Raw genomic sequence first — 12,334 nt, forward strand, 5'->3', positions numbered from 1 at the left:
TCTCAAGTTAGGAGAAATACAGGTTTGTATGAACTGTGTGGAAATGTTTTCCTGATTTTTTTAAATGTGAATCACAGCTATGGGTATGAAGTTTGTGCAATAAGCTTTTACTTTAAAGAACCTCATATATTCACTCAAAATCTATGACACAAATGTATACAGTCAATTCTGCCACTATACTATTTCACAGCTGCATTAGTCATGATCAAGGTAAAGACAGTATGTTATGACAGATGAAATGGTCACTTGCTGAATGGGTATTGTACGGATACAATGGTATGGACCAAAAGGATGGGTCAAAGGTGTGCCACACAGCAGTGAGTCTGGCCCCACCCTAGTCAACATTTACAATTTGAAGGAAGTTAAAGGGAATGCTTATCAATATTCCCTCTAATAGATAAATGGCAGAAATTGTTAATATACCAGGTGACAGCTTGAGACAGGCTGAACATGGAAACAAAAGGAACTAGAAAAAATTAAGAAAGATAATTGCAAATTCCTGCACTTCAGGTCAAACAATTATCTGCACAATGGATGAAACCTAGCTTCAAAATAGTCCACATGATGGGCAGCCCGGGTGGCTCAGCATTTTGGCACTGCCTTCAGCCCAGGGCGTGATCCTGGAGAACCAGGATCGAGTCCCACATGTCCGGCTCCCTACATGGAGCCTGCTTCTCCCTCTGCCTGTGTCTCTGCCTCTCTCTCTCTCTCTCTCTGTGTGTGTCTCTCGTGAATAAATAAATAAAATCTCTAAAAAAAAAAAAAAAAAAAAAAAGCACATGAAAAGATCCTACTCGATTGCAAGGTTACTGTGAGTCAGCAAAGCCAATAAGCCACAAAAGCTCAGCCTGCCAGAGATTTGCAGCAGAATCCAAAACTTGGAACTTGGTAACTGTCCAATCATTTCCGCAGAAGCCTGTTCACTTCTGGGTGCTACAGCCCAAAGGGCAACAGGAATGATGATTGAAACAACAGTGAGCAAAGACCAAGTAATGAGAATCGAAAGTAGAAGAACTAGGGTGGTATGTTCAACAGTCATCCAAAGGGAGTTTTATTATCCGTAGTTCCAAAAGGCAAGATTAAAATCAGTGATACTGTTCCAGGAAGGTTCAAATCAGACAAAAACTTCCTAGCTTGCCCACCTTACAAGGCTGCAAAACTGGAATTCATTCACTCTAAAGGCTAGGTTGAAAAAGACTGAACCTCATACTCTCTAAATTCTTTTCAAGCCCAAGTTTAATTCCACGACAAAAATGCCCAATTTTTGAAAATACCCTCAAAGGCTAAGCAGACCCAGAGGTAATTAAAACACAGTTATAAAATGTCTTTATTTTTACTATTGGTGGAAAACTCACACTCGTTTTAAAGGCATGGTTTGTAAAAAGTGCGTATAATAACCTTAAAAATATATAAACTGACTTCTTCTGTAACCTCACCGGCCTCAAGTGTAAGGATCATCATCGAGGGCAGACAAAAGGCGAGAAGGGAGCACGGTATTGTTGCAATAGGAAACGTTAAGTAAAATAACTGATGAAGCCAAATTCTGTTGGTCAGGCTCAAGAAAGGTCGGCAGGCAACGGGTTTTTAAAAATCAGTTGAAAGAAACAATGCCCACGCACGCTTTCATAGTCTCAGGGTCACTTAGGATCACCTGAGTCATCCCGACCCTGCGGGAGCTGAATGACTGGCTCTCGGTGAGACCTACAGGCTCCCAGCCCGAGCGGATTTTCGAGCCGTTTTCATGCCTGAAGGTGTGCTGGATAGGTCACGTCCTACAGCAACCATCCTTCCCGGACAGAGCGAAGCAGCAGCATAAAAAGGGCGGGCTCCGTCCCAGCTACCAGGCGCTGCTGGGGGCCCAGGCGCCTCAGGGCTCCCTCGAGAGGTCCCGCGTGGGGGAAGCACCGAGCCTGCCCCCGAGGAACCCTTCTCGGCCTGCGGCGCACCCTGGCCCCGCACTACTTCTTCGGCGCAGCCCGCCGGCCCCGGCTGCGCGCGGCCAGGTCACCTCCCCACTGCGGCGTCGGCGTCGGCGTCCGCGCCCGCGCCCGCGCCCGCCCGGGGACCGCCCGGGCTCGGGGTTCACCGCACGCGCACGCGCGGCCTCCTCCGCAGTGTGCAACCCCGCGGGGGAGGAGGGAATCGCGGCCACGTCACAGCCCGGAGGGTTCCAAAGGGGCGGGGCCTCCCGGGAGGCTGCGGCGCTCCCCGCCGGCGCGCGCGCGCACCCACCCCCACGTGTCCCTGCGGCCCCGGGGAATGTGGGTCACCGAGCCGAGCGGCCTCACGTGTCCCCGCCCGCCGCCGCCGCCTCAGCGCCCATTATGTAATGCCGCGTCACGCGCCCGCCCAGCCAACCGGCGCCCGCGCGCCGCCGAACGTAAACACAGCGCGCACGTGGCTCGCGCGGCCCGGCCATGTGAGGGGGGGGCCGGGCCGGCGCCGCCGGGCCGCGCTGCGGCGTCGCAGGGAGCCGGGAGGGCGGCAGAGGAGCGGCCCGGGGGCCGACGCGGGAACCGAGCGGGAGCCGAGCGGGAACCGAGCCCGAGCCGACCGCCGCGCGCGGCAGCCCCCCCGCCCCCCAGCCCTGGGGTCACCCCCCGCCGCCGCCTCCCGAGTGCCCCAGCGGCATCCGGCGCCCCCTCCGCCCCCCGCGGCCCGGCTCTTACCCGCATTCACCTCCATGGTGCCCTCCGGGAGGGGACCAGGCGGCCCGCTTCCCGCAGAGGTGGCAGCGCCGCCCCCGCCTCAGCGCCGCGCCACCCCGGGCTGGAGGCGGCGGGGGTCGCGGGGCCCCCTCATGGGCAGGGCGGGCGGGGCGCCCGGGAGCCGAGCCCCGCGGCCGGAGCGCGGGCTGCAGCGGGAGAGGGCGGCGGCGGCGGCCGGCGAGCGGCGCTCCTCGCGGAGTCCCTGACAACAAAGCGGCGGCGCGGCGGCTTCCTGCAGCCAGCGCACCGCGGCGGCGAGGGCGGCTGACGGGGAGGGCAGCTGCGACCATGTGACCCGCGCACACACCCCCTCCCTCCGCCCGCCCGCGGCCGGCCGCTGCGGCGACTCCGCCCCCTTCGCCGCCGCCGCCGCCGTCGCCGCCGCGCCCGCCGCCTCGGCCTCGGTTCCCCGCGCCCGCCGCGTTGACCTTCCCTTCTCGGCCTCGGAGCCCCCTCCACGGCCCTCTGCATCCTCCGCCCCGTGACACCTCAGTCACCTCGGGTGCTGACCGAGGACCGGCCCGGGGCTCCCAACACACCGGCGTTTGGGACCCCCGGGCTGGGTCCGCCCCTAGCCGCCCCGCGGTTCCGCCCCCGCCCCCGCCCCCGCCCCCGCCCCCGCCAGACGGTCGAACGCGGGACTCCGGGTAGAGCCCAGCTCTCTGCACTCGGCGCCCCCTGGGTCGTTTCATCCAACCTCCCAGCTTAAGGAGACCTGTGTTCTCCGCGTTCCAAGCCCAGACCGCCCTGAGCGCCGCATACCCACACCTCGGCAGCCCATCCTAAAGGTGTGACAGGTGTATACATGTGTCAGAACCCAGTGAATGCACACGAGGTGTGCGCATCTCACCTAGTGTGTAAATTCTACATCAAAAGAAAAAACTGGAACTAAAGGACATGTATGCTGAGGTATGCAGAGCGAAGCGCATGGATGTCTGCAATCGCATTACAAGAGTAAGATGGGCTGATGGATGGCGGCATGGATAAATAAGCGGGTACAAGTACACTAAGATGTTAGCTGTAGATAATATAAATGGGTATTCCTAAAATTATTTTCCAATTTTCTCTTTGAAAATGTTCGGTAAAAAATGTTGGGGGAAATGTAATGTGTGAAACATCTTTACATGTGCCACACTCCTTCCCCCAATCCATTTTACACACACACACACACACACACACACACACCCCTTTTCCTTGTCCATCTCAATCTTTACTATTTTGGCAAATCTGCCAATTCCTGAAACCAACAAATTGCATTTCTTCTGTCCTCTGTGTGTGTCTCACTCTGCCTTTTATACCCTATTCAATCTATTAACAAATCTGAGCTGGGCTACCTTCATAATGTCTTCAGTTTCTATCCTTCTCTCCATCAGCATTGCTATCAGTCTAGACCAACAATCATCATCTCTGGCCTGGGGTATTGTAATACCCCCTAACTGGGGAGAGAGACTGTTTCCTGTGTCCACCTACAGTCACTTCTCAGTCTGAGTGTCATTTTCTAAATGTAAATGAGATCATATTACTCTGCTTAAAACCCTCCAAATAGCATCCTATCGCACTTTGAGGAAACTCCAATGCCTTAGCCTGACCTGCAAAGCCCAGCACAAACTGTAGGCCCTGATTCTCTTTCCAAGGCTTGCCTGCCATCCTCTAAACATTGTTCTCTAACCACAGTGGTCTTCCCTAACTCAGGGCTTTACCACTCTATGTGATGCTGATGCAAGAGTTCCCTAGGCTACACTTTGTAGCTTTCTTTTTCATTTTATTTATCAACCACCATCTGTTTCTGAGGCCAGTATGAGCAGTCTAGAAGGAAGAAAAGAAATCATAAAAGAGGATACCTCTCTGAAAAGGCTACATACTGTATGGTTTCAACTGTATGACATTCTGGAAAAGGCAAAGCTATGGAGAGAGTAAAAATATCACTGATTGTCAGAGGTTGGGAAGGCAGAGGGATGAAAAGGCAGAGCACAGATGATTTTTTAGGGCAGTGAAACTGTTCTGTGTGATACTATGATGGTGGATACATGTCAAATGTACAACTAAAAGTAAACACTAATATAAACTACAGACTTTGGATACTTATGATGTGTCCATATAGGTTCATCAGTGGTAACACATGTACCCCTGTGGTGTGAGATATTGCCAGTGGGGGAGACTGTGTGTGTTCATGGGGACAGAATGTATACGGGAGCTCTCTGTACTTCATTTAATTTTTCTGTGAATGTAAAACTACTCTAAAAAATAAAGCCTATTAAGATTTTATTTATTTATTTGAGAAAGAGCAAGAGAGAGAGAGGGAGAAGCAGACAGCCTGCCGAGCAGAGAGTCCCATGTGGGGCTCAATTCCAGGATCCCAAGACCATGACCTGAGCTGATCCACTCAGGTGCCCCAAAATAAAGCCTATTTTAAAAGAGAGAGAGAGGATACTATCATTTAAATTTGAAAAAGAGAAGAATGGAATTGAAAATAATGTCCGTAAGCATCTTAAATTCAAATGACATAAAATCCATGTCCATGAGCCCTGTGTTTTCAAAAGGCCACCTCCTACCTGTGAGTCATTGTGGATATCAGAGGTGATAAAACTATAACCCAGATCAGTCACCAGCCACACCACTGGCCACTGGAAACGTCAGGTTCATCAGTGTCAGAAGAGGATGCTGAGCAGCATCTGAGTTGGACAGTCCCCAGAGTGCTGTAGCTGCAGTGGAAATTGCCTTTTGCTGCTGTCATTCCAAGGAACTTTATGTATTAACCCTGTGAAGTTTATGGCTCAGTCTGTAGGGATTCTCGGGCCATTCATAGTGGATTTCTACCTACCCCACCTTCTTCATTCCTCTGACCAAAATAACTCTGCTGAATGAAGTGGCTGTCTTCAAAAGTCATCTGTTAAAAATGCAAATTAGGGGACACCTCACTGGTGCAGTTGGTGAAGCATACAACTCTTGATCTCAGGGTTTTGAGTTCAGGCCCCGTGTTGGATGAAGAGATTACTTCAAAAATAAAATCTTTTTTAAAAAAGCAAAGTATTTCCTGTGAGAGCTTCCTTATGAATCCTTATATTCCACTAACAGCAGGGCCCCAGGAAACTGAACACAGGATAAATCAATCTGGATGTGGATAAAGAGCCTGAATATTAGAATCTTCTAGTCCCGAAATCTATTTTACTGGACCAAGTGAGGTACTGCAATATGAGGACCCTGATGAAAAAGAGGTATTGGGGAAAAGGATGGATTTTTTTTTTTTTTAGTTAACTCCAGTTAAAAATGTTCAAGGTCATCCCTCATTTTAAAATATTCTAATGGGGATCCCTGGGTGGCTCAGAGGTTTGGTGCCTGCCTTCTGCCCAGGGCATGATCCTGGAGTCATGGGATTGAGTCCCACGTCGGGCTCCCTGCATGAAGCCTGCTTCTCCCTCTGCCTCTCTCTGTGTGTCTCTCATGAATAAATAAAATCCTTATATATTTTTTAAATAAATAAACAAATAAATAAAATATTCTAATGAATATTGCTGCTTCCCAAAACCATAATAACATTTCTCTCTGTCTTCTCTATGCCCTGGTTCAGGAGTTCTCAAAGTTTTGATTTATACTTACAATGATTGAAAACGACAAAGGACTTTTTTGTGGGATATATTTATCCATATTTACCTACTAGAAATGAAAACAGAAATGTTTAAAGCACAAGAATACACAGCATAGATGTTACAGAGTAGCAGCATCACAAGTCAAAGTCTTTGGGGGTTTCCTCTGCTACAGCAAATTGAAATTGCCAGGCATCAGGATATTTGTGATGTACTTTCTTCCAGGCTCTTTTTTTCCTTTACTGTTCTAGTCAAAGTACTAACTTCTATATCATCTCTCAAATCTGCATCAAAGTATGCCTTTGCTGTAAATTCAAAAATGTATCTATACTTATTTTTAAACTAGAAAAATAATTGGGACACCTGGGTGGCACAGTCAGTTTAAGCCTGACTCTTGGTTTCAGCTTAGGTTATGGCCTCAGGGTGGTGAGATTGAGCCCCACATCAGGCTCTGAACTCAGCATGGAGTCTGCTTGGAGTTTCTTTTTCCCCTCACCCTCTGCCCCTCCCCGCACCTTAAATAAATAAATCTTTAAAAATAATTTAATTATAACTAAATAATAAACATTCAATTATGACTTACATATGTATCACAAGGTAACGTAGTCTTATTTTATGTCTCCATAAAATATTCAAATAAACAATATTATATGTGTGCATAGAAAAAAATAACAAGATCAGTGATGTGTTTGTGTGCAATAGTAGCAAGAATGCTGCATCCAGCACACATTGTAATACAATAATAATATCTTACAAGATGCAGTGGTTAAAGTGAAATATAGTCCTAGCAAAAGAGTCAACTTTGTTTAACAGAAAAATATCTTTACACTGTTCTAGTTTTTAAATTTTAATTATTCAAAATTAGATAATTTTTTTTAAAAAAATTAGATAAAGGGATCCCTGGGTGGCGCAGTGGTTTGGCGCCTGCCTTTGGCCCAGGGCACGATACTGGAGACCCGGGATCGAATCCCATGTCGGGCTCCCGGTGCATGGGGCCTGCTTTTCCCTCTGCCTATGTCTCTGCCTCTCTCGCTCTCTCTCTGTGTGACTATCATAAATAAATAAAAATTGAAAAAAAAAATTAGATAAAATTAGAGCACCTGAATGGCTCAGTCGGTCCAACAGCCAACTCATGATTTCAGCTCAGGTCTCGGGGTTGTGGGATCATTCCCTGCATTGAGCTCTGCACTCAACATGGAGTCTACTTGTCCCTCTCCCTCTGCTCTTCCCCTGCTCACACTCTCTCTCTCAAATAAATAAAATTTTTTTAATTAGACAAAATTTAAATTTAGCCCCTTGGTTACACTAGCCATGTTTCAAGTGCCAAAAGTCACTGGTAACTAACAGTACCCATATTGGTCATTACAAATTTACAGAGCCTCTCTTCCTCTTTCTGAGTCAGTATGATAACATCATTCTAGGAGTCTGTCCATGTTGTATAAGTTTTCAAATTTATTGAAACAAAATTTTTCATATTCTCTTACTCTTTAATCTCTATCAGTTCTATAGTTTCTCATGCTTAATTTTATTTGCACTGTTTTTTCTTCAATCAGTCCTATTAGAGATGTATCTATTAGCTTCTCCAAAGATTTAATTTTTGCCTTTATTGATTCATTTTTGTTTTCAACTTCACAAATTTCTCCTCTTTATCTCCCTTCTTACATTCACTTTTAATTTGATTTTTCTAACTTCTTAACCTGGATATTTACCTCATCAATTTTGCTTCTGTTGGCCAGTTTTTCTTATAACTAAAGAAACCTTGTTTGGAACAACTGCTTTAACTCTTCTCACCTATTATAGGGAATATTCCAGTTACTACTGCAGTGTAACAGATTACCCCAAAACTTAGTGATTTTTTTTAATTTTATTTATTTGACAGACCACAAACAGAGGGAGCTGCGGGCAGAGGGAGAGGGAGAAGCAGGCTGCTCACTGAGCAGAGAGCCCAGTGTTGCTCCATCCCAGACCCTGGGATCATGACCTTAGCCAAAGGCAAATGCTTAACCCACAGAGCCACCCCAAACTTAGTGATTTAAAATAGCAGCAATTATGGGGTGTCTGGCAGTCTCCATCCTTGAAGCATCTGACTCTTGATCTTAGGGTTGTGAGTTTGAGCTCCTCGTTGGGTGTAGAGACTGTTAAAAAATAAAATCTTTAATAAAACAAAATAAAATAGCAGCAATCATGTTATTATCTCTGATGGTTTCTATGAGTCAGGAGTTTGGAGAGCCCATGGTTGGGCATTTCTGGCTCAGAGTCTCAATGCTGGCAATCCAGACATTGTGCAGAACCAGAAGAGCAAGGGGCTGGAGCAGCTGGGGCTAGCCCAGCCCTTCTCTCTCTTCTGTGGTTGCAGAGCTTCTCCACAAGGTCTCTATATATGGGCTACTCTGGATGGAGTCCTTCACAGCTTCTTGTTGGCCTAGGGCAGTCAGACTGCTTACAACAGAGTAAGTCAGGGCTCTAGTGCAAGCATTCCAGGGAATTAGGCAGAAGTTGTCTCATTTTTTCTGACCAAGCTTCCAAAGTCAGGCAACATCAATTTTCACTGCATTATTTGTCTGTAGCAAGGGAGTTACAAGCATATCCAGATTGGAAGACAGGGCACATAGACCTCATCTTTTCATAAGAAGAACATCAAGGAAAAAAAAAAAAAAGAAGAAGAAGAACAGCAAGGTTATATTTTGAATAGCATGTGAGATGAAATATATTGTTGCAGCTACCATTGTTCAAAAAAGGTACAATTTTAAAGAATAACACATATATAGTCCACCGTGATCTGAATACCGCACTTCAGTGTCAACAATTTAAGATGTATTTCTCAGAGTAAGCATTTTACCTGGTAGCACTTCTAAGTGTTGGTGTAAAGAGAAAGGACACTCTAGAGAAAGGAACAAGTCAGATAACAAGGGGGTACAGAGAAGCCTCCTCTCCACAGGATGGTTCCACTCCATTGTTTTAGTTTATTCTCTGTGCAACTGAAAGTCAATAGAATGACATTTCAAATACAAATCCCATCTTTTGTCTATTCTAAGTCCTTCATTGTCTAACGTCAATAATGTCTTATGGCATTGAAATGAGACTGCTCCCTCAGAGGAGAATCTAGTTGGAGAAAGGGTTATGTCCACATGTAATGAGTGCAATCTATACAATATGACATGGAAAAACCCTGGCTGAATTTAAGTGCTCCATTGATTTAATAACATATTAAACAGAAATTTGAGGGGGAAATAAGAATGGAAATAACGAAGAAAAAGTTGCATGACTGCTCAACAAACTAAAATGCTATAAGAAATGCTTGATTAGGGACGTCTGGGTGGCTCAGCGGTTGAGCATCTGCCTCTGGCTCAGGGCGTGATCCTGGAGTTCCGAGATGGAGTCCCACATCGGGCTCCCTGCAGGGAGCCTGCTTCTCCCCCTTATCTATGTCTCTGCCTCTCTGTGTGTTTCTCATGAATAAATAAATAAAATCGTTAAAAAAAAAAAAGAAATCCTTGGTTATCTTCAATATTCTGTATCACAGTTTGGAAAAAAAAAAAGAAAAAAAGAAAAAACTACAGTACTTCCCCTGGGTGGGGGGAGAAAACAAAAACCTCAAGTACAAAGACCTAGCCCTAACAACAGGGCATACCATCTCATGAAAGGAATGACACATCTTGCTGACTTTCTCACCTGTCTTCCCATCTGATCTTCCTACTTTTGAAAACTCATCTAATTGAGAATCCCTCCCAGCAGTGAATCTATCCTAGTGTGACCCCCATTAACTGAACAATCTCCTAAATTCTCTTCCAAATTAGAGCAACACTCTGAGGGGACTTAGAGACTCAGGTGTCTCCCTTTCACCTAGACCAGTAGTTCTCAAAGTGTATATAGTTACTAGATAAGCAGCAGCAGCACCTACCTAGGAACCTGTTAGAATGCAATTTCTGGAGCTCCACCCCAGGCCTAATGAATCAGAAACTCTGCAGGTGATGCCAGCAATTTGTGTTTTAACAAATTCTCCAGGTGATGCTGATGCACTCAAGTTTAAAAACACAGCTTAAAAAGCCAGTAGCATCTACCACCAGAGAATAGATCAGTCCAGTATTTCAAGGATCTAGGGCCATGAGCCTGAGTGTATAAGGCTAGTGGTTGCCTTATTCCAGATTTTCTGACCATACCTCCAAAATGAGCAGGATTTGTGCCCTGTAAGATGTATATAATATGACAGGCTGTTATATGGCAGGATAAGATTCTAAATGCAAAACCCACATTGCCTGGGCGTCTGATTTCAGTTCTTCCTACAGGTCTGGGTGAATTTCTGCCCACAGATTCTAGGAGTGACCTGCTATTCTCATTAACTGGTATTGCTTACCGCTAGCAAGTTTTTACTAATAACCTATAGGTTTATTTATCTGTATTCTAGAAAGTAAATTTATTCCTAAGGCTTAGATATTTCCTTCTGATTATGCAGGAAAAACAAAATGTCTTAAAAGAGGTAACAATAGGATGGGCACTTAAACCATAGTCAATATCCAGGACCACCTCTTACCTTCTAAATCCATATAAAAACTAATTCTGGGACACCTGGGTGGCTTAACAGTTGAGCATCTGCCTTCGGCTCCTCTTGTGATCCCGGAGTCCCGGGATCTATCAAGTCCTACATCGGTATCCCCGCAGGAGCCTGCTTCTCCCTCTGCCTGTGTCTCTACCTCTCTTTGTGTGTCTCTCATGAATAAGTAAATAAAATCTTTTTTAAAAACCTCATTCCTCCTCCTCATGATACAGTTATATAAAAGAAAATTGGAAAAAGAACACCTTACCATGTATATCATAACCAATAGACTACATACTGATTTTTCATATGTCTGAATTCCGTTGTTTTAAGGCAATACATTGGAATGTCCAAAAACTTTACAATTGTGACTAACAAATTAGGTTTTTGGACCAGGAATGATCTTTTATGTATTGGTTTTCTCTTAGTCATAGAAGAGAGGCCAAATATACTTTTTTCAGATTAAGCCAAGAACATATTGGTTTTTTACTACCTCACTATTCAAAGTGTGGTCCTGGACCAGTAGCACTAGCATTTCTTCAGAGCCAGAATCTCAAGCCCCTTCCTAGAGTTAGTGAATCAGAATCTGCATGCTAACAAGAGCTCCAGGTGATCTGCACAAAGTTTGAAAAGCCCAGAAATAATGTACCAGGGAGACAGAGGCTTTGCAGCAAGAGTGTTCTCTGGAAGGAAGTGGTAGGCAGCCTTCTCAAGATGTCCCCAGGTGACCCTTGCCTCCTGTTATTCACTGTCTTGTATAATCCCCTCCCCTTGAGTGTGAACTGGACTTATGAATTGCTTCTAAAAATACATATGGCAGAAGTGATGATGGTATATCACTTTTGAGGTTGTTATAAAAGACTAAGACATATCTTGCTCATACTCTCTCCCTGGCTCTTCTTACCTGCTTACCCTAATCAAGCAAGCTACAGTGCTGTGAGCTGCCCTGGCGAGATTCATGTGATAAAGAACTGAGGGTGGCCTTTGGCCAGCAGCCAGCAAGGAACAGGATCCTGCCAAAAAAAGCACATGTATGAACTTGGAAGTAGATCTTTCCCCAGCTGAGCCTTGAGACAACTTCAGCCACCTTGATAGCAAGATGTTAACACCTTGATAGCAAGATTAAAGCAGAGAACCCAGCTAAACGGCATAATTTCTGACCCAAAGAACAGTGAGATAACAAATGTTGTTTTAAGTCATTAGGTTTTAGGGTAATTTATTACTCTGCAATGGATGACTAATAACAAGCAGGAACAAGCAGATCAAGAATATAAAAAATCTAGATATCATCCAGACTCCCCGGAAGTCACAGGGACCTAACAGAAAGATAAATAAACACCTACGGGCAGAGTAAATATCTAAAGAATTTTGAGGGCACCTGAGTGGCTCAGTTGGTTATGCAGTTAAGCCTCTGCCTTCAGCACAGGTCATGATCTCAGGGTCCTGGGATCAAGCCCTACATCAAGCCCCATCGGGCTCCCTGCTCAGTGGGGAATCTGCTTGTTCCT

At 45.7% G+C, this 12,334-nt stretch overlaps 1 protein-coding gene across 1 annotated transcript in view; it reads right to left on the reverse strand.

Moving 5' to 3' along the window:
- NR1D2 (nuclear receptor subfamily 1 group D member 2) overlaps positions 1-2,970 on the reverse strand; it is a 29,552-nt gene extending 26,582 nt beyond the window's left edge. The window contains exon 1 of the mRNA XM_072726735.1: positions 2,670-2,970. Within this exon, the coding sequence (XP_072582836.1) occupies positions 2,670-2,685 (16 nt within the window). The 5' untranslated portion in view covers positions 2,686-2,970. The remainder of the gene's footprint in view (positions 1-2,669) is intronic.
- Between the last annotated feature and the right edge of the window lie 9,364 nt (positions 2,971-12,334).

This window comes from Vulpes vulpes, chromosome 11 (assembly GCF_048418805.1).
Source record: "Vulpes vulpes isolate BD-2025 chromosome 11, VulVul3, whole genome shotgun sequence".
Taxonomy (NCBI): domain Eukaryota; kingdom Metazoa; phylum Chordata; class Mammalia; order Carnivora; family Canidae; genus Vulpes; species Vulpes vulpes.